Here is a 27,465-nt window from a genome sequence, read left to right as displayed (position 1 = left end):
AAAAACCTTCCACTCACCCTGACTGCTGAACAAGCCATCTTGCATGTAACTGATGATTCATCTTTAAGAGATTTTTGCAATAGAGGAATGCAATCTTCCACAGAAAAGTTATTTCCTATGAAATAAACCACAACATTTTATTTTACTTCAGAAACCACAAGCTGTTATCATCCAGACAAACTGCACCAGGCCGTATATTTCTCTGCAGTGGTATTTACCAGAGGCTTGATGGCCTCTCTTTGTAGGCAGCTCAATAGAAGAGGCTTCCAAGCATCCCCCTGACCTAGAACAGGGAGGATTCATGCCAGAGACCCCAGAAGTTACCTGTTCTGTTTTTGACAACAGTCAGCCAATGTTCGGCATCATATCGGGACTTTGTCAGTATGGAGTAGACAATGGTGCCACACAGGATAGACGTGGCTCCTCTGACCTGGGGATCCCCATGATTAATGTAGCACAGGATGTCTGACACATACTGCATTTCTGGCAAGGAGAAGAACAAAGTGATCTGTCAGCACATACCCCACAATGTGAATGTATCACAGTGCAACAAGGATAAACCCTTATCTGTGTCATGTACAGGTGCAGCTTTGGTACAGATTATTTGGCACAGATCTCTGTCTAACCAGGGAAAACAGTGAATGTAGGTGGCTATACAAATGACCAGAAACGCAGCCCAACCACACACTGACTAAGCCTTGTATAGTGTAAAAGGACCTTTAGACATCTTAAAACTGGACCAAACAGGCAGAGGATATGTCATATTTAAAGTGGCACATGCTGGGATTCACATAAAACATACTAAGGTACACGTTTGATGTGAACCTAATAGAGATGAGTGAGCCTAGAGCACGCTCGAGTAGATCCGAACCCGAACTTTCGAAATTTGAATAGCGGGGGCTGCTGAAGTTGGATAAAGCCCTAAGGCTATGTGGAAATCATGGATATAGTCATTGGCTGTATCCACGTTTTCCAGACAACTGTAGAGCTTTATCCAACTTTAGCAACCCCAGCTAATCAAATACCGAACGTTCGGGTTCGGATCGACTTGAACCCGAACCCAGTTCGCTCATCTCTAGAACCTATCATTTCATGGTGACAATATGCTGTAAAAATCCTATATGTACGCTGTCTGTTCTAGTGCACGCTGGAGACTAAATTCTTCTGGCAGTGTTGTTAACTGCATTGTAAGTTTATGCAGTCAATGGGGCTTCCTGAAGAATTACGTCAGCATGAAATGATTGGTATACTTTAATCCCTGCAGCGTCCAGCTTATGATATCTCACTGATCGCTGGCCCTTTTACATGGGCGAATTATCTGGAAAAGGCTTCTTTTTTTCACTCTTTCATACTTTTTTAGCTATGAGAGTCTCATGTAAATGGGCAGTTACGAGACAACTAAAGACACACAAAGAGGTATGATCATGTTACCTGGATGGTCTAAACTCTCTGGCTGCAGCTTGTAAAGCCTGCTGAAGAATGCTTCAGGGTACAGAGCAACAGCTGCCCCGACACAGCTCAACGCCAATGCCTTCACACTGACCCGCACCACTCTGTCTGGGACCATGGCTGGAGAACACAAAATTACAACACGTTTAGTGAACTCCTCCAGTAAGTGTGGATGATTTATCAGAAATTTTAATGCTCATGTATCACAAAATGTGGTTCTTGCAGAAAGCTGATCCTTTGTATAGTGTTATATGCTGTATACATTGGCTTTGTCCATTATCAGCAGCTGTGACAAATATCTACTTAATCAATAGCTTGTATATGTCTATAGATGACTGCAGTCACTGACAGGTCTGCTGTAAAATTTTCAATGTGTAAAGTTCATAGAAACAGAAACTTTCTACATACATTGCTTTGTTTACTATGTACTTGTCTGCTCTCACAGCCTCTATCATTCTCAGCTGTCTTAACACTGTTCATGATGGCGCGCTGTCAGATCAGCAATGAGTTCCGCTGTTAATCCAGAAGTTTGGGTCTCCTTGGATACTAACAAGACCATAATGCTCGACCCTACATTGGATCCAATGGGGGTTGCACTCATTATTGTCTCATTGCGTGTTTGTACCCAAGGAGACCTGAACTTCTGGATTAACAGAGAACTTTGCCACTGAACCAGGTGTCAGGACAGGTACACTTTATGTACAACAATTCCATGAAATGCTTAATCGAACTGTGTGTTAGATGCACATGTCGGAACAAGTGAACAGTCTCTACTTCTCTAAAATTATTACAGCAGTGTTCTTACCCCCCTTCTGTCCAGTCAGTAGGAAAGAAGCAGATAACAGGCGAACACAGTGAATAAGGGGAGCTGCATCCTCATCTGTATAGTGTCCAATGTCCCCCTTTATCCTGGAAGGCTATCACAAGATATAAAAAAAAATTAAAAAAATGATTATAACCACTAGTATAACGGGACTATACTGGGAGACACACGTGTGTAAAGGTAGCATTTTGGTTTACCTTATTTTCCAGATCTCCAGGCTCTACCATTTCCTCCTTGGTAACAAAGCGATCAACGCTGCTATCAGAGGACTGACGGCTGTGGCCCATGGTTTTTAATAGGTGACTCTGGTTCAGACCTTTATAAATAAATAGTCAGATTTGCAGATTTCTAAGAAAAGTGAATCTCAAGAAAAATACATAAGTCTAGTCAAATATATCTTCAGGGAAACTGAGATGGAGAGAAAATATCATGGTAACTTAAGTATTGTCCATAGAAGTCTACAGAGAGGGAAACAAGAGAAGACATGGAGAGTAGCTGCAGAAAGAAAGAGGCAAAGGCACTGTTCTTTTTAGTAAATATATGTGTTTTACAATCCACAGCCACAGATGCATAAGCAGCAGAAAGACCACATTACAGCAGTAGGCACTAGAAACAATGTCACTGGTAATCTGTCTCTGTCACTGAAGCTGCTCTCCTCTACATAGAGATCCCTGAAAGGAGTACTCTCATCTGTGCTTGTCATATCCTGCCCATCTCAGGTGCAAAGTGTCAAAAAGGCTTTCCTAGGTGCCTGAAGTGCCACAAACTGGAATGCCTTCACACTTCCGATCCCGGATGCTGCTTGGGACTCCAGCTTCCAGCTGGCTGTCAATAAAGCAGGGATAAAGATGGGAAGGGGATCAAGGAGACCTTTGCAGCTTGCTGTGCTGCAGGAGCTTGGGAAAGCCTTTTTGTAACAGAGAATAAGGCTGGGTTCACACGGCATTTTTGCAGTCCGTTAAACATATCCATGGTCAACCACGTTTTTCTGCATGGCAAAAAATAAAATAATTAAAAAATATATAAAAAAAATAAATAAAATAATGGAAGTGAATAGAAAAATGGATCCAAATGGATGGCACACAATTGAATCCGTTTTTGCATCAGTCCCCCCCCCCCCCCCCCAAATAAAACATATACGTTAAATGGACTGCAAAAATGCAGTGTGAACCCTGCCTTAATATGTTTATTCCACGTTATGGAAGCACAGACAGCTATACCAAAGGTACCATGAGTCTCCGTGACCTAACAGCATCAGCAGCTTGGAACATGAATTACAGCGGACGTATTCACTTTAATTACAACTATTGTTCTCGATTTCTTACAATATACCCCTGATGCAGGTACTGGATGCAGAATATAACAAAGCATGTTCACAATGCTAGATTCCCGCTACAAGAAGAGAAACCCATATAAAAATATAAATTCACAAACTAATGTAAATTTACCAAGAGATGGGTTTCCAAAGCAATCTGCTGTCTCGCCCTGATGAATGAGGGCCCCTTCATCTTCCTCATCCTGAAGCTGACCTATCTGCATTCCAGAATACTGGTTCTCAGCCCCATCGATCACCTGAAAGTAACAGCACAGTATGTCAATGATAAGTGATCAGATCAGTTTCCCGTAGCGTAGAGTAAGTATTTGGAAGGGATGCTGCAATATTTAGGGTTTGAATAGCATGACTGTAGTTTTCATACCAGTCTCTCAACAACTTATAGAGATAAACTGTATAAGCATCACCAAAAATTAGAAGACATCATCAATAAAAAACATCATAGCGTTTGGAAATTTCAACTTTAGTTGGGGGTATATGGTAAGTCGACAAGAAAACTGAGCAGAGGGATATAGGGCAATAATTTATCCCCCTATGTGGATAAATTTTAATATTGAGAAAAAACGAAGGTGTTGTGTAGGATTAACATAACATAAATGGCTGCTTCCTCTAGAAAAAGCACCATGCGTGTCTGTGGGCTGTGCCCGGTAATGCAGCTCAGTTCCACTGAAGAGTATAGAGCTGAACCAGAATACCACACATATACTGTGGATTAGTATAGCACATGTTCTAGAAGAAAGCAGCTGTATGGTTTGTTTTTCTCGATTTTTAATCGTGTAAAACCACCTTTAAGTAGATAAGAAAACGTTATTGCTTAATGCATTTAACAAACTGCTCCTTATACTACATTTCTGATCAAGTACCAAAAAAAAAAAAAGACAGAAGAATATGGAGACTGTAGAACTGCATAAGGCTTAACCAATGTACAGTTTTTACAGACAGCACAGCTTTCCTGACTGGAAACTGGTTGACATGTAAGTAGGAAACCAGAGTAAGAAAGGGGCAAGGGGGTGATTCCGAAGTGTAAATCCCCAATGACTCTTTCCCTAGAAAAACAGCTTTAAAGTCTTGGCCACTAGGTGTCTCACTTCCCAGAAACCTGAGGCCAACTGCATATTGTTAGGGAAAATCAGACCTGTGCCTGGGCTGTGTATCAGCAAGATCCAGTCTGCACTATGAGAAATAGCCATGTACCATGGTGGCAGCTCACTAGCAACATTGAGAGCACTAAAATCTCCTGGTCATTACTCTGAAGGGTTAATCTGATAAAATTATGACTATTTTATTTTAAATGATAGGTAAGCTTAAAAGGTTATGGAAATCCAGTACTATACCTGATTTAATTTGTTTACCAATGTAAGTGCTGAAATAAAATCTTAACTGAAATCTTAACTGCGTCATTGAGGACTGGTGTGAAAATGACTACAGCAAGTCTGCAGGGCTCTGAAATAATAGAATAAACTGCAAATTAAATAAAGCGTGCTTTGGAGAAAAATAATTAAATCTAAAAAAAGTGGGTTGCATCTGTAATAAAGTAAAGATAGATGCACAGTCGTTCCTTAAAAAAAATGGCTCTCGGTGCACCATGCATGGGTGTCCTCCTAGGAGGTCATGCTCTCGGGTTGAGGTATGCTGACCTTGTCAAAACTACTGGCTGAGAGTGAAAAGGAGAATGATGAATAGGTAGATGTTTCCAACTCTGGGCCCTCCATGGAGGAACTCTGAGACATGTCCGGCCCTTCAGTAGAAGACCGGGATACCCCCTCTGCCCGTTGCACACTTACAATTTCCGAACTGTCCGAAGGGGTCACAGCAGAATCTGGACCTTCTGTGGTGGTCTGTGAGCTATCACTCACTGGTGAGGAAGCCTGAGTGGTTCCCTCATTTAAGTCCATGTTTGTATCAGACTGGACAGTGCTGATCTGACTTGAGCTGCGACTTAACATGTCCTCCTCATCGCCTTCAGTCACCGTGCTGGCCAGGTCAGAGCTGCTCAGGTCTACAGAGTCCGACTGCAGGGTATGTTGTGACCGTGGCTGTTCTGTTATAATATCATGAGTTGTTGCATCTAGAGTAGAGGTAGCAGCTGGAGCAGGAGCACCAGAAGATGCTCCCATGTCAGATGAGTCCTCGCTCTTAACACCAGCTAAAAATGAATGAATAAAACAATATTACACAGCAAGTCAAAGATAATAAGTACCATACATACTGCAGGGTGTGCTAACAAATGGAAGGTGTAGGAACCTCACCAATCACTAATTTAAAGGAGTTATCCCAAGATTACAACCCGTCACCTAGCCACAAGATAGCTGGATATTCATTTGGTAGGGGATGGGCCACTGGGATCCCCACCAATCATAAGAGGGAGCCACTGTGCATCTTCAGTGAATGGAACTGAAGATTACATGCTTAAAGTGAATGTACAATCAGTTTATTCGCTTTAAGTCTTGCTCATGGATATAACGGCGCTGGCACAAGGAAGCCGGTGCCCGTTTTTTTTTCCTTTTCTGAACCACGGCCCTGTTCCTCTTTGACGTGGCTCCCTTAAACGCCAGCCAACCTCCAGTGCTTCACCCCCAGCCAGTGCCCAGGAGTAGAATGGCGTCATATATGGGAACTTGGCCACTTAAAAAAAAAAAAAGGACCAGCCAGTGCCGCTCTGTCCAAGTGCAGAACTGAAAGCAAATTTACTAATGGTACAATCGCTTTAACCATTGTTCTATTTATTTACTATGGGACTTTCAAAAGGTAGCTGAGCATGAGATTGAATATTAAACATAATATAAAAATAAATGTAAATATAATACATGACACCTCCTGTAAGATAAACACATTGTTGATGACATATTACTGCCAAAATAAAGAAGAAAAAAATTATTTCCCTTAAGGACCAAAACAAGCAAATCCGCAGCTTCTCAGTATCAGTTCTGACGTCATAACATGAAGAACTTACAAGACTGACCTATAAACGGAGCCGCAGTGACATCAGCCTTCGGTTCTGTCTCATCTTCTAAGCCTTCCTCCTCACCCAGCTGGAGTTTACCTGACCAGGTACAGATAATAACATGTCATCACCTAGTGCACAGAATCGGGGGCTATTCCTAAGGTGACAGGTTGTTGTTGTTTTTTTTACATGACCAGGTGTTTAAAGTGTCACTGTCGTTTCACACAACTTTTGACATGTCATAGAGATGTGTGAAAAGTTTAGATCAGCCCAGGTCTGAGTGTTCAGACATGTACCAATCGGGACACTCTCCCGGCTCAGTCATGTGATCAGACAGGCTCCATAGACCTTCATTATAAATCAGACTGATCACTTGACACAGAGCAAGGAGAAGACCACACTAAGCGCGGTCCTCTCCCAGCTCTATCTCCCGATCGGTATGGGTGTGAACACTCACACACTACACTGTTCTACACTGAAGACTCTATGACACGTCAAAAGTTTTGCAAAACTACAGTGACACTTTAAATAAATTAATAAATGAACGCATATTCAACTGCCCCAATACACCAGAGGAAGAAGGAAGAGGCTGCGCCAGCAACAGGACTTTATGATTGATGGCCTATTCACAGGATAGGTCAAATCAATCGCTGATCAGTGAGGAGCCAAAGCCCGGAACCCCAAACACTGAGTTATTCAGTCCCCTGCTCAACACAGTGAACAGTGCCAGAAGCCCTGTGCTATTCCATATATAGTGGAATACAGGCGTTTATGACCAACTCTGCTCAGTTTCTCTTCTGCAGCCTTCTGGCTTTCCAATTCCAACATAGAAAAGGTTACTGTGTCCTGTTCACAGTGAAATATGCCCAATAGCTTGGTCTCCAGTCCTTCTGTTTCCACTCCAGAAAATCATCCAAAGATGACATTTCATCTGATCATTAGTCAGCTTAGAGAGCAAGACACAGTTGTCTGCATTGGGTTGAAGAAGAACCGAGCAAACTTTTAATAAAGTTCTTTGGGAACAAATTCTTTTTGCTCCATAACATGTACAAAGCAATATAAAAATGCATTAAAAAAGTAGCTACAGTACTTAAAGGGGACGTGCCATAGGAGTATTGGCATATCTAAGCAAGCCATCCCAAACATATGCTGAGATGAGGAGTCAACTGCAATATATGAATAAGCTGGTTTATGGTCCCATTGAATATTTTTGCATTATTCCTACAATATATACTGTCAGACAATAGAACAGAAGTACTTTGTGCTAGAAATAATTTTTTTGTGGGGAAATTCTTTAAAAAGATTATGAATGTAATTTTGCTATTGCAGGGCACATATTATGTTGCAAAACCATTTCCCATAAGTCTAGGTTTAAAATTCTTACCCAGTTTCTCTTTTGCAACCTGCATGTTCTCACATATAGTGCAGGCTGCTCTGTCCAGTTCAGAGTGAAGTATCAGTCTGGCCCCCCAACTGCATAGTTTCCAGCCCCATTCACGCCTCTCCTTATTGATCTTTCAAGGGTGGTGCTGCTTTTTCAAGAAAATAGCCGTGTAGCTGTGATTTAAGACCACATTAAGGCCTTAAAGGGATACTCTGGAGAAAATCTTTTTCCCAGTAATTGAAACACATTACAAGGTTATATAACTTTGTAATATGCTTCAATCACCTATCTGCCCCTCTTACCCCCACCAGGAAGTGAAGTAAACTCATTCTTACCTAAGGACTGTTGACCCCAGGCTGTGGCAGCCATTTTGTGACATCATCAAGAGGGAGGGTCTAAACCCCGTTAGTAGAGCCTCCCTTTGTCAGATGACTCAGGTCGCTAAGCTCTGATTGGCTGAACAAGATGTAAGCCATCTAACAGTTTTACAGAGTCAGTTAGACATCACAGGAGACAAAGTGCATCATGGGAAAGCCAAAACCAGGAAGTGAAGAAAATGAAGACACAAACTGGAGCTTCAGTTTCAGGACAACTCTGGCACTGATAAAAAAAATAAAAAATAAAAAAGGGAAGCTGGCCTAACAGGGCTCAGACCAGTTTCCAACTTGATGATGTCATTGTCACAAAATAGCTGCCACAGAACAGCCTGGGGTCACCAGTCATTAGGTAAGAATGAGTTTACTTCACTTCCTGGTGGGGAATTGAGGGGGGAAGATAGGGAGGGAAGGGGGCAGGTAGGTGATTGAAGCATTTTACAAAGTTATATAACTTTGTAATATGTTTCAATTACTGGGAGAAAGATTTTTGACGGAGTACCCCTTTAAGCTCTTAACTCTACTGATTTTGACTCTGTATGCGACAGACTAATGTCCACTATACGTGATAATATGCAGGCTGTATTATGCATGGTACACAAACAGTCCTCAGATAACTCAGACCTGTTTCGGGTGTGATTCTACAAAGTAATAGCAGCCATGAGTAGGGGTGCTTTGTAAAGTAGCACCTGAAATGCGTTGGGAGTCATCAGGAGACGGTTGGTTCACATTGGTAGATTTGAATAAATCAGATTTTGCGCTTTACTGATTTTTATGCTTTTACTCTTAAAGGAGAAGTCCGGCGAAAATTTTTTATTAAATATTGTATTGCCCCCAAAAGTTATACAAATCACAAATATACACTTATTACGGGAAATGCTTATAAAGAGCTTTTTTCCCCTGCACTTACTACTGTATCAAGGATTCACTTCCTGGATAAAATGGTGATGTCACTTCCTGGATAACATGGTGATGTCACTTCCTGGATAACATGGTGATGTCACTTCCTGGATAACATGGTGATGTCACTTCCTGGATAACATGGTGATGTCACTTCCTGGATAACATGGTGATGTCACTTCCTGGATAACATGGTGATGTCACTTCCTGGATAACATGGTGATGTCACTTCCTGGATAACATGGTGATGTCACTTCCTGGATAACATGGTGATGTCACGACCCGATTCCCAGAGCTGTGCGGGCTGTGGCTACTGGAGAGGATGATGGCAGAGGGATGCTCAGTGTCCTTCCAGTGCCCTGTGTCCCTCAGTGTCCCCCTGCCATCATGCTCTCCAGCAGCCACAGCCCGCAAAGCTCTGGAAGTGGGGTTGAGACATCACCATGCTATCCAGGAAGTGACATCACCATGTTGTGCAGGAAGTGAAGCCTTGATGCAGTAGTAAGTGCAGGGAAAAAAGCACTTTATAAGCATTTCCCGTAATAAGTGTATATTGATGATTTGTATAACTTTTGGGGGGCAGTACAATACTTTAATAAAAATTTTGCTGGACTTCTCCTTTAAGCAGTACAGAGTTAAAGTTGGCTCCTACTAATCCTTGGTTAACAACAGCAATGACACAAAAGCATTCTGAACAATACTGGTGAACAGCATAGAGACATAGGCAAGCAAATGATTGTACAGAAAAGCAGTAAGTGCTGCAGTAAGCAGAGCTGGGGAGGGAAGAAGAAACAGTAGTCACCTCTTTGTTTCCTGGACAGAACAGGACTGCAGGTAGAGCTCCCACCAGCTGCAAATCACAGAGAATGGAAGAGGGGAGAGAGATTAACAGGGAGCATGCGGTATTAGATGAGGGGAGCGCTTCTCTCGCGTGATTCGTGTTAGAGGATCAGCCCGCAGTCATTTCAGAGATTCGTTCATGAAAAAATATTAATAAAAGAGAGTTTAACAATGAGCGAGAAACCAGGCGGATTATTATCGGGCTGGCAGACATCCACGTGACCATTGTGATGGAGGACTATGAGGTTGCCAGAGATGGCAACTTCTGAGTGAAGCTTTACCTTCAGGAATATTTTTGTAATAAATGATCTATACCTGTACACAGCTGAGCAGTAGGAGACTACAGACGCCAATGCATGTCGGTCTGTACACAGAAAATTTCACATTCCTCAAAATTCATTCTTGAAACCATTTTAGATTGGGTTTTCTAAATTATTATTTCAAATAATGGCCTCTCTTTAGAATCAATACCTGATCGGTGAGGTGCTGACACCTGGCACTGTGCCCACATACACACTGAATGGAGTATAAAGCCGACAGCTCTGTATAAGGTGCAGGGGTAGGGCTAGATTATTGCAGCTCAAATCTTATATACTCCAAAAGGAAGCTAAGCTGCAGTAACCCAACTTAACTAAATACACAATGTACTTTATGTATTGTCGGCACCACATAGCTGATCAGTGGAGTGCTAAGTGGCGGACACCCCACCGATCAAATATTGATGACCTATGCAGAGAAAAGGCCATCAATAAAAGAAAAGGAATCAATAGCCCAATATCACGAGGTCCAGTATGGCTGACTGTGCAGGAGTTTGCTGTTGAGCATCATGCTGCTATCTGAGTGAATTAATGCACATTCACATAGGTTAGGCACAGTATAATGCAACTTAGACTAATAAAGTGATGGGAACTGCAGTGGCTATAAATGGTACAGTGTAAACGTAGCCTAAGAAAAACAGGAAAATTATATAACCTAATATAAAAATAAAGGGTTAATGCATGTTGATTCTATTGTTATGCTGTCATTACATGTCCTATTGGGGATAATGGAAAGTAAAATGACATACTAATGCCCCTATTCCACGAGTCGTTTGGAGGAGCAAACGAGCACTATTAGCGCTCGTTTGCTCCTCGTTCCCTGCTCGCTGCCGCCGCTATTCAACGCTGCGTCAGCGAGCGGGTGAGTGCGGGAGGGGCAACGGGGAGCTGCTGGGGGGGGCTGACCGGGGGATCGCTGATCGTCCGGGCAGCCCATAGGATATAGCAGCATCTGCTGCCGACGGTCCTATTCAACGGAGCGACGGCAGCAGATCGCTGCTATATCAGTCGCTTGTTTTTCAACATGTTGAAAAACAAGCGACTGCAACGATCAGCCGACATGAACGATGTCGGCTGATCGTTGCACTCTATTCCACGGGACGAATATCGTTCGTAGCGGCCGTTATCGGCCGAATACGAACGATATTGCTCCTCTAAACGACCCGTGGAATAGGGCCTTAAGCTAGGTTATCTCAGTATACACACCAAGTAAAGCTGGCCATACACCATAAAGCTGTCAGAGTTTGATATATTGGCTGATCATCTAATGCATTGAAGGGGAAGTAGTGGCCCTATAACTGTTGCTAAACTACAATTCCCATCAGGATAGGAATTGTAGTTTTGCACTAGCTTAAGGGCTGTAGGTTCCCCATCCCAGATTTATATGGGAGAGTCATGAGGGCCCCCCCCCATACACACATAAGAGGAGAATGAAGGGGCATGCCGGATTTTAACCCATTCCTCTAATCTTTTACCCCCTCACCCATTGTTACCACATGGTCAGTTGGCTGAACTAAGCGTGCAAGTGGTGCTCATAAAAGCCGATCAGCCAAACATGTCTAAATGGCCAGCTTTACTCTGTTGTGACACTGATAAGTTCTGCCATTATTACATTACATAAACTATATGGATACCTAGAATAATTAGTGCTTAAAAAAATTCAACCAAAGTAATGTTCTGTTGTGCAATTAAAGGGGTCCTGCAGAAAGTGATATATTCTCTCCAGCCTGACACAGTGATCTCTGCTGCCACCTCTGTCCGTGTCAGGAACTGACCAGAGCAGCAGCAAATCCTCATAGAAAACCTCTCTTGCTCTGGTCAGTTCCTGTCACGGACAGAGGTGGAAGCAGAAAACACTGTCAGACTGGAGAGGATACACCACTTCCTGCAGAACATACTTATAATTACTGTAAGACTTAAAGTGTCACTGTCGTTAAATTTCTTTTGCAGAAATCAATAGTCCAGGCGATTTTAAGAAACTTTGTATTTGGGTTTATTAGGCAAATATGCCATTATCTGCATTTAAAAAGCCTTTTCCCAGGTCCCCCCCTCCTCTCCTTTTTGTCATCCACTGCTCAGAATTAGGAAATCTCAACTGTTTTTTTTATCAGTCGGATCCTGTCTGAGCTATGGAGAGGGGAGGAGAGACGGAGAGCAGAGAACAAAGGATTACTCAGAGGGGGAGCTATTCAGAGTGCTATTCAGAGGTCAGTGGTGACTGTCAGAGGGTGATGTTGCTGTAAATTAACTCTTTGTTGTCCTGTTTTGGTGCTTCATTTCCCTCTCTCCATAGGAAAACCATGAAGACAGGGGGGAGAGCTTCAAACTGCTTTTTCATGATAAAAATTTATTTTTCGGCAAATAAACCCAATTACAAAGTTTCTTAAAATAGTCTGTACTATTGATTTCTGCAAAAAAAAAATTTGACAGTGACACTAAGATTTTTAAAATAGAAGTAATTTACAAATCTGTATAACCTGTTCACATCTGCTGAGTTGAAAACAATTTTTGTACCCCTTTAATAACGTTATAGTATGCCTGTAACTATCCCAATGCTGGTCTCTAAAGAGAACCTAGAATAAAACTAAATATTACTGAGAAGCATCTAAATGCCTTTGGAATATTGAAAGGAAAACCAAGAATCATCTGTTTGGAAGAAATGCATGGAACAAAGCAGAATAATAAAGTCAGTATACTGCTTGCCTATGAGTTCTACGATGCTCCCACTGCGGCTGCGGCCCTGAGCTTCGTCTCGACATACACTGACATGTGGGATGCCTCCAGGCGCGCTCAAGACGTGGAGAAGTTCGATGGGAGGCGTCCTGAATATCTGCTGCAGCAGCTCCAGAGCGCCCGTCACCACATTATGATCCCGATGCTGGGTGTAATGTAGCGTCAGCTCATAGATCTGCAAAACACAGAACAACGCTCAATGGGAATCCGCTAACCAAGTACAATGAAGGGACCATTAGAGGTGTTATCCAAGCTTAGAAACACATGAATGCTTTCTTCTAGAAACAGCACCACTCTTGCCCTCAGTTTGGGTGTGGGTTTTGCAGTGAACTTGCAGTGGTTTTCAGTTCCACTGAAGTGAATAGAGCTGAAAAGGGTTGGCCAGTAAGATAGTCCAGTGTACAGTATTAGTAAGTGTACTCACTGTATATACTGACAGCAGCTTCCTGTGTACTTCATACAGCTACAATCAGACTCTCCTCCTTCAGGCAGTATTCCCCTGCCCTGTGGCGAGTCTGTCCATAAGATGGCTGACATGAAGAAGCGTGTGACCATGCCCCGCCCCCAGTGTCCTCCACAGACATATACAGACAAAATGGTCAAGGGATGGTCACATGCTCCTCCATGTTATGGACAGACTCACCACAGAGAAGGACAGCACAGCTCTATGAGGCACACAGGGAGCTGCTGTCAGTATATACAGTGAGTACACAGAACTATTTTACTATAAAGTGGCCAACCCCTTGAATCATAATACTACACACAACCTGAAGACAGGGATGGTGCTGTTTTGGCAAGAAAGTAGCCGTGCTTTTTCTAATCCAGGACAATCCCTTTTAACACTTTAGTGACGCCAATTTGAGCATTAGGCCGCATGTACACGATCCATGCTCCCTTCATGAATCACAGAGGGCAGGCACAGACAGAATCCCTGTCCTGGAGTGTTCCCTGCACAGCATGATGTATTAGGGGCATAATGTATTAGAGGTTATTCAGCGCAACAAAAACATGGCGACTTTCTTCCAGAGACAACACCACTCTTGTCTCCAGTTCAGGTGTGGTTTGCAATTCCATTCACTTAAATAAAACTGAGCTGCAAAACATGCACCCAAACTGCAGACAGGAGTCCGGCTGTCTCTGGAAGAAAGTGGCCATGTTTTTCTAACATTGGATAACCCCTTAAAATATTTGCTATTTGTCATGCTGTAAAAATATAATATTTTATTCTAAGGGTCAGTAAAAATGACACTTTTCTTTTGTACAGTTAAAGAAAAATTAAGTTTTATTAAACGAAAATTGTAAATGATAAAATGAGTGCACTATGGTAGTCCAGCAGCCCCAAGGTGTTCACCTGTGTTAGCTGCTCCACTGATGGGGAGATTTCAGCCTCTTTCCGTGTCACCCCAAAACTTCCCTTCAGGCTGGTGTCCTTCACCTGCTGCTGTAGTAGCGGAATCAGATAGCGTAGTGTTAACAAGACCCCCAAGATCAAAAGAGTTGGACGTTCATCCTCAACAGGAATCAGCAAACCTGCAAGAACACAAGAGCAAAACTTTACTAGAAGCCACAAAAAAAAGGTAGAAGGTATGATGGCTGAACTATAGGTGACAATGCAATGGAATGAAGTAAGACCAAGGAATGTACCCAGGAGTACATTGAGAAGCCACGAGTAGAAATACTGCGTTCGCCGCGAATGCTGACAGATGTGGACGGCAGAACCAGCTGCTGTGCGTCGGATTGTGGGAGAGCTAGATTTCAGATTAGCTACAAACGCTTTCAGCAAAACCTGGAATAAAAGATTTCAGACTTTAACTACATACAGAAAAAGCATAATATACATCCTAAAGCAGCAATGGGGAATCTTTGGCCCTCCAGCTGTTGCAAAACTACAATTCCCTTCATGTCTGGACAGCCAAAGCTTTAGGTTTGGCTGTCAAGGCATGATAGTAACTGTAGTTTTGCAACAGCTGGAGGGCCAAAGATTCATCCCTGTCTTAAAGGAAGTCTGGCAATTGTTTTATGCTGCCCAAACCATAGCACAATGTGCTACTCCACAGAATTTCAGCGACATTATAGTGGAGGAGTGAGCCGGTAACCTGGTGTAAAGTTGAGGAGATGGTTCTCCGATGCCCCTAGCTGCCTTGCTGGGCTTGGCTGACAGGTCTCTCCCTACAAACTCATTAGGAGGGAACGGTCACAACCAAAAGGGCTGGACTTGACCGACAGGTCTCTCCCTGGACGCACAAAGGAGATAGTTTGTAGTTATAACATAAAAGGGGAAAAAAAGCCAACTGGCCTAACTCAAAGTTGCCAGCACTGCCGCGAAGCGCAATGGGGAGGTAAAAATAAATACAATTTATATTAAAATATTGTACACAGGTATTATGTGTTTCAGGAACACTTTCCCTTCCTCAGATACAGTGTAGGGTATAGAACAAATTCACAAAAAAAGGCTTTAAAAAGGGGGGGGGGTAAAGCATATACAATAATGGAAAGGGTAGTGAATGGACAGTGAAAAAATACATATTAAAGGAAAAGGAACACATATGTAATGATATATGGCAAAAAGATGTGACATCGAATATACATAATAGGCAACAGTCACCACTAAACCTTATCTAACAAATAACATGGATAAAAGGCCAAAGGGGCGTACATACGTGGGCCATTAATATGATTCAGTAAAACAAAGTACAGATTCGGCAGAATTATAGAACATTCTTGATGTATTCATTGAGCCCCAGCAGATTTAAAGACTTTAATTTGTAAATTCAATATTTGTTCTCTCTCTCGATTTCCAATGTGCGTCTATGGAGTCGTCTAAAGTCTGAGATACAGAGTGGGGAGAGGAGCGCACTGCAGCACAGCCCTCTCCTGGCTTATTCTCCTGAGCGGTTGTGGTCTGAACATTCAGACCCTGACCGTTAAATACTATTGACATGTCAAATTTCTTTTTTACTGACTCTTTAACACTCCATATTCACTAGGGATGACACAGCAACAAAGAGAAGACCGTCTGCAGGATGTTTTTTAACCTACTGTACGTACAGCCAAGACCATGGAGATTGTTTGCACTGTGACAAAACACTTGGGAGAACTAGAACATGATGTACAGCATGCCAGATCATTGGATGTACCAGGAATTCTAGTTTGAGAATGAATTGCAGTGGTTAAGCCTTACCTTGATTTCATGGTCATTCGCAAAGTTACCGAAGGCAGCCATGATTTTGGGAACGGCAGCAGCCAGAGTCTCTTGTACCGATTCTTCCTGACGTTTGCATATTTTGGTGAGACAGGGGAGCAGGTTCACCAGGTAAGGTCTACACATATACAGGAGAGGCAGATTAAGCGGGATTAATAGTAATTATTATGAAAAATGTTTTCTTGCACTGTACACATTACTACAATGAGCTCGGTGCCAGTCAGCACTATGGAAATGTTTCCATCTGCTCTCGGAGGCTTGACAGAACATGCAGCTCATATGCATATAATAGGCCTTCTCCACACAAAGATGATTACATTTGCATTTGTTTAGGCTGGGAGATGACAAGAGAAACTGAATCTTTCCATAGAAAAGGTAAAGAAAATTATTTTCAATCAATGGTTGTCATTTCATAGCTACATCTAACACATATGGGCATCAGGAAAAAAACAGGGCTCAAATTAAGACAATGGTGACAGTAACATGCACCCTAGAAATAGAGAGCCTTGATACAATTAATATGGTAAATACTGTATATCCAGAGCGCCAGGTCTAAGGGCTTTATTACACAGGGCAATTACCAGTGGAACAGGTCGACATGGCCCGATGCAAGAGCAAACATTGTTTGGACCCACAAAAAAAAAAAAAATACATCGGTCACGGGCTCCACATCTTTCCATGTAATAAAGGGATGTATGGCCTATGAGTGATGGCGCAAAGGGTGCACAAACAATCTTTTTTTTTTTTTTTGTGGTATCACAGTAATGTAATACACTTCATTTTAATCCTTTACCTGCACTTTTGTGGTCGTACAAGGTGTGCCAGCTCAGCAAACCTCCAGAGGGCCGCCCTAAGGCTCCGAGGTGCGCCATTCTAGAAGACAAGTGTCATATCTATTATCTAGATGCCAGTCTTAAATTTTTATTAAATGCAAACCTCTAATAAAATATTGGTCAGACCTTGATTTTGCTTACTTTTGCTTCTACAGCTTGCTTGTACACAGCCTATGTCATTCTTCACAGCATACTCTCCTCTTTTTCCAGCCTTTGTGAGCTGTCCTCCAAGGTTTCTCTACACCCTGTCTGCCATCTCTATCTGAGCTGCTGTTATCTCTAACACAGAGAGAGCAGAAAGTCTGTTGACTGACTCACCCTCCCCTGAGCAGCAACTAAATGGTAGGATATTTTTAATGAAGACTATCTGGAACGTTGATTCCTACTGCATTCAGGAAACAAACCACCAATAAAAGAATAAAAATCAGGGCAAAGGTGTCCAGAGCCTTTGAGAAAACAAGGGGCTAATAACATACAGACATAGACCTTAACCCCTTCGGGACCAGGCTAATTTTCGTTTTTGCGTTTTCGTTTTTTCCTCCTTGTGCTTAAAAGACCATAGCACTTGCATTTTTACACCTACAGACCCACGTGAGCCCCTATTTTTTGCGTCACTAATTGTACTTTGCAATGACAGGCTGAATTTTTGCATAAAGTATACTACGAAACCAGAAAAAAAATTCAAAGTGTGGTGAAATTGAAAAAAAAACACATTTCTTTTATTTAGGGGGAATGTGTTTTTACGCCATTCGCCCTGGGGTAAAACTGACTGGTTATGCATATTCCTCAAGTAGTTACGATTAAAACGATATATAACATGTATAACTTATATAGTATCTGATGGCCTGTAAAAAATTCAAACCATTGTTAACAAATATACGTTCCTTAAAATCGCTCCATTCCCAGGCTTATAACGCTTTTATTCTTGGGTCTATGGGGCTGTGTGAGGTGTCATTTTTTGCGCCAAGATGTTTGCTTTCTATCGGTACCTTGATTGCGCATATAAGACTTTTTGATCGGTTTTCATTACATTTTTTCTGGATTTGATGCGACCAAAAATGCGCAATTTTGCACTTTGGGATTTTTTTGCGCTGACGCCGTTTACCGTGCAAGATCAGGAATGTGATTAATTAATAGTTCGGGCGATTACACACGCGGCGATAGCAAACCTGTTTATTTATTTACTTTTATTTAAAACCTGGGAAAAGTGGGGTGATTCAGACTTTTATTAGGGGAGGGGGCTTTTTACTAATGACACTTTTTTTTGTTTTTTTTACATGTATACTAGAAGCCCCCCTAGGGGACTTCTAGAATATACACTTTGATCTCTCATTGAGATCTTTGCTGTATAGATATACAGCAAAGATCAATGAGATCGGCACTCGTTTGCTTTCGGCTGCTGCAGCCGAAAACAAATGAGTGCCAAGTCGGGCTCTGAACGCCCGCACCTGTACAGTTACGACCTCGTGCGGTAAAGGGTTAAGAGTATGTTATAACTGTAAACGTTCAAGCTTCTTATGCGGATGTTAAGAAATGTATTATAAAGTTCAGATTGTGGAGGAAATATTTTACTATTTATGGAAGTCTTGAGTCCTAATAAAGGACACTGCTGGAGGCCATTCCTTACAAGACATAATACTGTGCTGAACTATGTAAAACAAATTCTTCATGTAATGTGACTTGTTCTTCAAGTTAGGTGGCTTACAAATAATGTTTATAGCCGGTTTCTTAAGACTGTCCTGTATTTCATTACATCAAGTTCAGTAGTCTCATAACCATATTTGGTCCAAGGGGCACATTATGAGAATGCATCAGTTCATGCCGGGTCCTCACGCTACAAAACTTTTATTGTGACCAAAAATCTGCCAGCAATCACATTGTGGGAGTGTCAGACACCTGATGTGGAACCTGTTATTTAGACCATTTCAATTCTGGAGATCGCCGTGCACTGTGGTACTGAAGGGGTTATAAGACTGCCACCAGCGGGATCGTTGGTGTCAGTCATAAGAAGCAGGGGTCTGCTACACATAGCAGCGACACCCTGCTGTATATGAAGTGGGCTCAGCTCCATTCACCCCTTCCTATGAGTATCTCCAGTTATAATAAATGTTCCATAAACTTAGTAATGTAACATCACCAAAATGCATCTTGTGAGACTCTCTTCTCCTCCTACTTCCTGCAATGAACTCTCACTCTAAATATAAATATTAAAATCCATTTACATGAGACAGAGATAGGAGATGGATTTTCAGCTTCACTGAGATCAGAGTACAGCTGCTGCCCATAGAAATCTATGGAGAAGGAGGGGGAGGAGGAGCGAGCAGCTGCAGAAAGATAGACATAATGTACTTTACAAAGTTATCTATCTGCACTTGTATTCCTCAAGTACGCTCACAAATTGCCTATCTATTCTGGCTATTACTGTGGAGGATATGGAGAGGAGCATTTGTATATTGGTTGCCTTTAAAAGATGTCCCCTGTAATGCTCTGTATACATGTTTTGCAAAACTACAATTTCCATCATGCTTTAGCTTTGGCTGTCCAGGCATGATGGGAATTGTAGTTTTGCAACAGCTGCATGCCCATTTGACACCTGTGGTGTATGGGATGAGCTGTCACTGGGAGGCTGGAGACTGGCACGAGAGCAGCATAGGACATAAGGTTCTCCGTATACCATAGACATGAAGTGTGCATGGAACCAGCTGATGTATATTGCATGAACTCTATTCACCAATTCAGAGCACGTGGGTGCCGCCTGTGTAAATAAATTATAAGAATAGAGAGCGATGTAGTGAGGGGGGAGAGGAACCCACCTTCTTTATTTCTTTGTACAGCTCAAGTTGTAGCCGTGGGAGATTGGAGTCCATCAAAGCCTGTAACAAGAGAGCGGGATGGTGAGAGAAACACAATCACACCGCCGAGGTCTCCAATTCTATCTTACAACAGTTCTGCATATGTGTAGTGTTTACAAGTCACATAAAGCAGGCGGAAGGTCAATGCTCATATCCAGGTCTGGTCTAAGAAGATAGCACAAATGCATGACAGATGAGAACGGCTGCATAGAGCAATATCTAGGTTTTAAGGTTCTCATCTCCTGACCAGGGTTGACAAGAGCTACAGAGAGTGTTACCTCTTTAAGGGGGTTGTTAACCAACAACAAAAAAAAATTGTTTCAGATCAACTGGTGCCAGAAAGTGCAAGGGATCTGTAATTTATTTCTATAAAAAATTCCCAATTCTTCCAGTACTTCTCAGCCGCTGTATGTCCCACAGGAAGTGGTATTCTTTCCAGTCTGGAGAGGAGAAGAGGTTTTCTATAGGGATTTGCTGCTGCTCTGGATAGTTCGTTTCCTGGACAGAGGTGGCAGAAGTAAGCAGTGTGTCAGACTGAAGAGAATCCAACATTTCCTGCAGGACATACAGCAGCTGATAAGTACTGGAAGGCTTTAGACTTTATAATAGAAATGTAAATTAAAAATCACTGGCACTGGTTGATTTCAAAGAAAAAAAATTAGAGAACAACCCCTTTAAAATTATTTAAGAATTTATCAGAATAATTTTTCCTTCTAAAAGTTAGTATCCAAATTTGAAAAATAATCCTGAAATCTTCCAGTTCTTATTCTTACCACTAGGCCTGAAGCTAAACTGAGATTTCCTGTTCTGTCTGTGATGATAAGGAGGAGGCTGCTGTAAAGTGATCTGGACAGAATTACAGTGAAAGGTAACACTAGTAGATGGAGAGAACAGATGACGCTTACGGCTCATCCTTTCTCCTCCCCTGTAGAATGAACTCTGCAAAAAGTTACAGAGTACGCAAGTAACGTTTCCCATTCATGTCCATAGGACAGATTCTAAGAAATTGTCTATGACCATGAGGGTTGCTATAAATCATATCTATGCAGGCTGTTAAAAATAACTCATGCAAGAGGTGTACCCTATAAAAAAAATAAATAAATAATACTAATAGCAAACAGCAAATACAAACAATTTTCAATATCTAGCTCCAATCAGTTAAAAAAAAAAACAAACAAATAAAAAAAAAAAATTAGACATGTGAAAGTATTAGTTTGTCATCTATCTTCTCTATGTAATACTTATTGCATTCATTTTTCTTCTCATAAACTGATACGATAAACGGACTGTAAAAAGGCAGCGTGGTCCTACACTAAACCTAAGCTACGCTAGTAGGATCAGGTGAGTCTCTGGCTTTCTGTGCAGTTTTCAATATCAATATAAATTCCAGATTGTCTTGCAGGTCTCTACTTGAAAACAAATTCCTAGGCCATCAGAATTTTTGGATCATCGGATGCCAGGAGTGACTTTACAGGATGTCAGACTGAGCTGGACAGAATAGAGAACACTTTAGAATCCATATACACCGGTCACACAGTCTAGTGAATACAGTGGTACCTCGGTTCTCGAACTTAATTGGTTCCGGAAGGCAGTTTGAGAACCAAGCAGTTTGAAAACCGAGCAGTGTCTTCCCATAGGAAATAATGTAAATGTGATGAATTGGTTTCAGCAGCCACCAATAATTACCTACAATACTCATTTATTACACTGATAAGTGCTCAGTATAATCACTACAGTACAGTACAGGACAGCACTATACTGTACAGGACATTAAACATAAGAAATGTTCATCAGAACCAGCAATTATAGTACAGTAGTCACTAACTCCTCACCCATCCTTTACTGTATAGCGTCCCCCCCATCCAAGCACTGTAACGTATGGGAGATGGTGGTGCACTGCCTGTACTACTACTGCACTGTATATGCACTCCAGCAGTCTTATACAGCACTGTACTGTATGGGAAGCCTCACCACTGCTTAACTCGCCAGGTACAACCCACCATCCACGCTCGCAAAAACGTTCGAAAAACATTCGAAAACCGAGCAAAGTTCGAATTCCAAACACTACTTCTGGGTAAATTTTCGTTAGAATACCAAGCAGTTCGAGTTCCAAAGCGTTCGAAAACCGAGGTATTACTGTATATGAGTCAGGGCTCCAGATGGCGACCAAAATGGTCGCCAATGCGACTGATATCTTGCAAATGGCGCCCAGATTTATTAATCTGGGCGCCATTTGCGACTGGCCCTGGCGGCGGCTGTCTCTTTAAGGACTTCCGCACGCTGCACCGAAGCACGTGGCGCCTCTGCGGCCGTCCGTCCAATGAATGACGGACGTGCTGGATGACGTGTGCAGGGACACGCTTCTCCAGTGACGTCATCCCGCACGTCCTTCATTCATTGGACGGACGGCCGCAGAGGCGCCACACTCCTCCAGCGCCTCTCTCCCGCCTCTCCTCACCCGGCGGTTCTTCAAGTGCACCCCAGCGGCACCAAGATTGTGGATAGTGGGTGAGTACAACCGGAGGGACGGCAGGGTTGGCGGCCGGCCACTAATCTGTGTGGGGGGACCGCGGCCTGGGCGGCTGATTGGTAGTGTCTGTTGTGATGGTGGCCAGGTGTGGTAGTCAGTGCGGGGGGGGGGGGGGGTGTATGTATACACTGCACAGTACCACGTCCCTCAGTGTCTGTATATACACTGCACAGTACCACTTCCCTCAGTGTCTGTATGTATACACTGCACAGTACCACTTCCCTCAGTGTCTGTATGTGTATACACTGCACAGTACCACTTCCCTCAGTGTGTGTGTGTATACACTGCACAGTACCACTTCCCTCAGTGTCTGTATGTATACACTGCACAGTACCACTTCCCTCAGTGTCTGTATGTATATACACTGCACATGTATGTATATACACTGCACAGTACCACTTCCCTCAGTGTGTGTGTGTGTGTATATACACTGCACAGTACCACTTCCCTCAGTGTCTGTATGTATATACACTGCACAGTACCACTTCCCTTAGTGTCTGTATGTATACACTGCACAGTACCACGTCCCTCAGTGTCTGTATGTATATACACTGCACAGTACCACTTCCCTCAGTGTCTGTATGTATATACACTGACTCAGAACCTGACTTGTAGACCACCTCACACATTCTAGTGGACTGTATATTGTTGTCAAGTTGCAAGCTTTTAAGTTCAAGTTCAGAAGAGTAAGCCTCATTAAAAGGCTAGCCAAGTGAAGCTGAAGTACTGAGTCAGACTGTATATGGTTGTCAAGTTGCAAGTTTCCATGTTGAACGTTTTCAAACTAAGGCCCCGTTCCCACTGGGGAAAGGTAGCGGAATTCCGCGACGGAATTGTCCGCCGCGGAATGCCGTTAGCCTCCCGCTCATAATGGGAGTCTATGGGAGGCGCGCGCTCCTTCTCTGTACGCGCTGAAGAATGAACATGTACATTCTTCAGCGCGTACAGAGCAGGAGCGCGCGCCTCCCATTATGAGCGGGAGGCTAACGGCATTCCGCGGCGGACAATTCTGTCGCGGAATTCTGCTACCTTTCCTCAGTGGGAACGGGGCCTAAGAAAAGAAAGAATCTAAAGGAGGATGCTGCTGTGGCCTCTGCCAACATGTTTTAAAATGTTGGCGACCAAATATTCTATTTGGCGCCTAAATTTTTCAGGTTAGGAGCCAATGGCTCCTAGGTAAATTTTTTAGTCTGGAGCCCTGTGAGTGGTCTCTTAATAGAAAATCCCTTAAATGTCAAAGCATCATCCGAGAAAGCTGATGGCGGCAGCAGTAAATGTCTAGGTACATTGGCCGCTTGCCGCCAGGATATGTGCAGCTTGGCACTGTGTTACAGCTTCCATTATAGCAGAATGTTATTATATGCACTATAATAGTGACAATGGTTCACTCCCTATCATCAAGTGTGTCCACAACAAAGGGAGAGATAACTTATTAAAGGTGTACGGGCACCCTTAAGGCCCTATTACATGAAATGATTACTGGCCGTATTCGGCCGACAATAGAAGACAACGATCAATGTCGGCTGATCTTTGCAGTCGTTTTTCTTTCAACATGTTGAAAGACAAATGACTTCGATAGCAGCAATCTATTGCCATTGCCCCATGGAGTAGGAGCGGCGGCGGCAGACCGCTGCTATCTGCTGCCCGGACGATCTAGCAATCGCCTGGGCAGCCCCACTACAGCTCCACGCGGCCTCCGCTGAACTCACCCGCTCACCCCTGCGCCGCGTGTAATAGCATCAGCAGGGAGCAGGGAACAAGGAGCAAACCAGCGCTGGCAGCACTTATTTGCTCCTCACAGTCGGCCCGTGTAATATGGGCTTTAAAAGGGGGTATTCCTAAAAAAAATGTATGCACAGTGATTGATAAGCCCCTGTGCCTTTCCACAACTGGACAGCCATCCATTATATTCTGGAGCAAGAAGCGCTCATGCCGTCTGACATGTTATAAGTTACTATTCGCGGTATCCTGCTACCCAAGGCGGAAACTGTGAGCTCCACAGGGGGCTTCATGCTCTCATTTACCATTTAGCTTTCTATTTCCAATATTCATCCCATTTATTCTGGGAAGGCGACTTGTGAAATACGGCATGTTACACACACAGAAGGAATTTCCAGAGACAATCAGCCAATTGTGGATGGGGGAGGGGGAAGAGATCGAAATAGAAATCTTCAGCTGGGACTATTGTTGGAACACGGAATAGAAAGATCACAGAACAGCTCAGAAAGTCAGGTAAGCAAACTTAGTACTGAATAACTTGTGATCTGTGATATTTCTATTTTTTTTTTTTTTTTTTTTAAGTAATTAAACATACATGTTAGAGCAGCAGTTGGTGCTCCAGAGCTGCTTTTAGTTCTGTAAATAAGAAAAGAACCTTGCAGACATTGCCAGACAAGTGATATAGATTTGTAATTTACTTCTATTTAAAAATCTACAGTCTTCCAGTCCTTGCTGTATGTCCCGCAGGAAGTGTTTTTTCTTATCAGTATGACACAGTGGTCTCTGCTGCCACCTCAGTCCATGTCAGGAACTGTCCAGAGCAGCAGCAAATCCCCATAGAAAACCTCTCCTGCTTCGGACAGTTCCTTTCATGGACAGAGGTAGCAGCAGAGAGCACAGTGTCAGACTGGAAAGAATACACCACATCCTGCAGGACATACAGCAGCTGATAAGTACTGGAAGACTGGAGATTTTAAAACATAAGTAAATTAAAAATCTGAATAATTTTCTGCCAAAATGAATGTTTATTTGTAACCCTACATGAATGAGAGGTTTTAGTGGCTTAGAAAAGCATTAATTCAACTGAAGGTATAAACCTGCTAACCTGTGCCAGCCATTTGCTGTCTATGCTACAGCTTATAAACACAGAAATGGAAGGGTTAAAAAAAAAAAAAAAAAAAAAAAAAAAACACTACATACACATATATATATATATATATATATATATATATATATATATATATATATATATATATATATATATATATATGTAATAAGGTACGCCGGGGTGGTAAATTAGAGTGAATGTTTACTGACTGTATGTCAGGTCCGGTTTGCGGCTACGAAGGTGATAATGTGCATATGGCGTCCCCCGCAGTGCTAGCACCTGCTATAGCTCAGCAAATAACACGAACAACGGGAACCAATGCATTCAGAACAGGACTCCAAAAGAAAAATTAATGGGCAATTTCCCACATCACAATGAGCTACTTAGGTAAAGATACAGAGGGCTGAAATGTGACTATTACACTAAGCACCGAGTGTTTAGGGGTCTATAGTCACAAAGAAACAGGATGGAAAATGTTTTTATATCTTTCTGTGCAATCAAAGGGCTTTTATAGCAGCTTTTTTTTCCTTTTATGTATAATATTACATAAGCGTTCCTTATCTGTAACGCTCACTAGCGCAGTATCATTAACCCTTTCACGACCTGGGGTCATTTACGCATCAATGCCCAGATCGTTTTTTGGACATCAGCTTATGGGATCATAATGATCCCATAAGCTGATGTCCATGTCTGCCCCCTCTCCTCTGTCCCCTGCCACTGTTAAAATCTTGTGACGGTGGCAGGGGAGAGAGGGGAGGAGGAGATTACACGGTTCCGATGCTGAGAGTTGCGTCTGGACCCTAGATATCAACGATAGCCGGGTTCCGCCACGGATGACACAGGCGCAGCTTCTGCATCTGTGTTATCCTCAATCGTAAATTAACGTCGCTGCAGCCTCAGGCATAGGCTGCAGCAACGTTAATTTACAGTGCAGTGGCGGGAGGAGGTTAACATATAAACCTAGATATACAATTTTAAGTGTACAGGTCATTAGAAAAAACGACGTAACGCACAAACGCATCAAAAGTTTTGATTAGTCGGAGTCTGAGTATTACATCCACAACCCCATCTGTGTCACTTGACCTGAATGGCCACATAATGTAAGTCTATGGAGCCATCCAGCTCATACAGATACAGAGCAAGGAGAGGAAAGCACAGCAATACAGTAGTCTCCCTGCTGGTTCTCCTGACTGGTCGCGATCCGAACACTCAGACCTGGACTGATCAAAACTTTTGAATTGTCAAAAGTGTTTTCTAATCACAGGTACCTTTTAGGGCCATTAGAAAAAAAAACTAATGTCTACGAGGACTTCCTGACTCTCCCTATGTAGATGTCTGTGTTGGAATTAGGCTGCCCAATCATCTCATTTTCGGAGAAAAGCCGCAACCACAGGAATAAGGCAGCGGCTTAGCCCACCTCTTCCTATAAAGAACATAAGAAAGGAAAAAAAAACAGCTGAGCGTTCATGTTCATGGAGGGATCAGTTAAATGAGTCTGCAAAGTGAACATTCTCCTTTTATAGCCCACGAGGCATCATTGATGTCCAGTTTTTATACTTAAAGGGGTATTCCAGGTTATTTTGATATTAATTCTACTGATTTCTCTTGTAATATAATTAATATATCTCATTGGTTTCTATAATAAATTTTGTCTCTCTCTCTCTATTTTTATGTAAGTCACGTGTTTCTGTGACGTCACCGAACCGGAAGTGTGGGGACTTCCCCGACTCGGCCGGCCTCTTGGTGTTTATGTAGTTAGAAAGCTAGCAGAGCTTTACAAACGGCCTCCCTGCGCACGGGAGGTCACATGACACCCTGTTCCCGGGCGGCCTGTCAGTGTGAAGGAGGTCGCATCCACCTCCTGTATAATCACTAAAACCCTCCACCCCCTGCCAGTATAATCATACCGATGTCTCCCCCGGCCCCCTCCATCCTGTGTATACAGTCCTTTTCAAAGATCTCTCACCCCATCCCCCGGTCTCGGCACCTCTTGCACTCAGCTGACAGTCTCTCTCTCTCTCTCTCGCTGTGTGTGAAGCAGGAGAGATTTCTTTCCTGCTCCGTACACAGTGCCTGGCAGCTGAGTTTTATCGGGGCAATTGACAGGCACTGTGTACGGAGCAG

At 42.8% G+C, this 27,465-nt stretch overlaps 1 protein-coding gene across 3 annotated transcripts in view; it reads right to left on the bottom strand.

Annotated features, from left to right (window-relative positions):
• HTT (huntingtin) overlaps positions 1 to 27,465 on the bottom strand; it is a 120,288-nt gene that overhangs the window by 69,990 nt on the left and 22,833 nt on the right. For 2 of the 3 annotated variants that reach the window (XM_069977352.1, XM_069977353.1), the window contains exons 4-18: positions 19,946 to 20,005; positions 17,093 to 17,172; positions 16,279 to 16,417; positions 14,742 to 14,883; positions 14,449 to 14,627; positions 13,068 to 13,272; positions 10,010 to 10,057; positions 6,568 to 6,648; positions 5,390 to 5,751; positions 3,721 to 3,844; positions 2,470 to 2,588; positions 2,255 to 2,366; positions 1,432 to 1,569; positions 325 to 483; positions 18 to 115 (exon numbers count right to left, since the gene is read on the bottom strand). In XM_069977352.1, the coding sequence (XP_069833453.1) occupies positions 18 to 115; positions 325 to 483; positions 1,432 to 1,569; positions 2,255 to 2,366; positions 2,470 to 2,588; positions 3,721 to 3,844; positions 5,390 to 5,751; positions 6,568 to 6,648; positions 10,010 to 10,057; positions 13,068 to 13,272; positions 14,449 to 14,627; positions 14,742 to 14,883; positions 16,279 to 16,417; positions 17,093 to 17,172; positions 19,946 to 20,005 (2,046 nt within the window). The remainder of the gene's footprint in view (positions 1 to 17; positions 116 to 324; positions 484 to 1,431; positions 1,570 to 2,254; positions 2,367 to 2,469; positions 2,589 to 3,720; positions 3,845 to 5,389; positions 5,752 to 6,567; positions 6,649 to 10,009; positions 10,058 to 13,067; positions 13,273 to 14,448; positions 14,628 to 14,741; positions 14,884 to 16,278; positions 16,418 to 17,092; positions 17,173 to 19,945; positions 20,006 to 27,465) is intronic. The other variant, XM_069977354.1, reaches the window with a different exon arrangement.

The sequence above is a fragment of the Dendropsophus ebraccatus genome, chromosome 7 (genome assembly GCF_027789765.1).
Source record: "Dendropsophus ebraccatus isolate aDenEbr1 chromosome 7, aDenEbr1.pat, whole genome shotgun sequence".
NCBI classification, from domain to species: Eukaryota; Metazoa; Chordata; class Amphibia; order Anura; family Hylidae; genus Dendropsophus; species Dendropsophus ebraccatus.
Note: the sequence above shows the minus strand (reverse complement) of the source record. Positions and strands in the feature narration are given on the sequence as shown.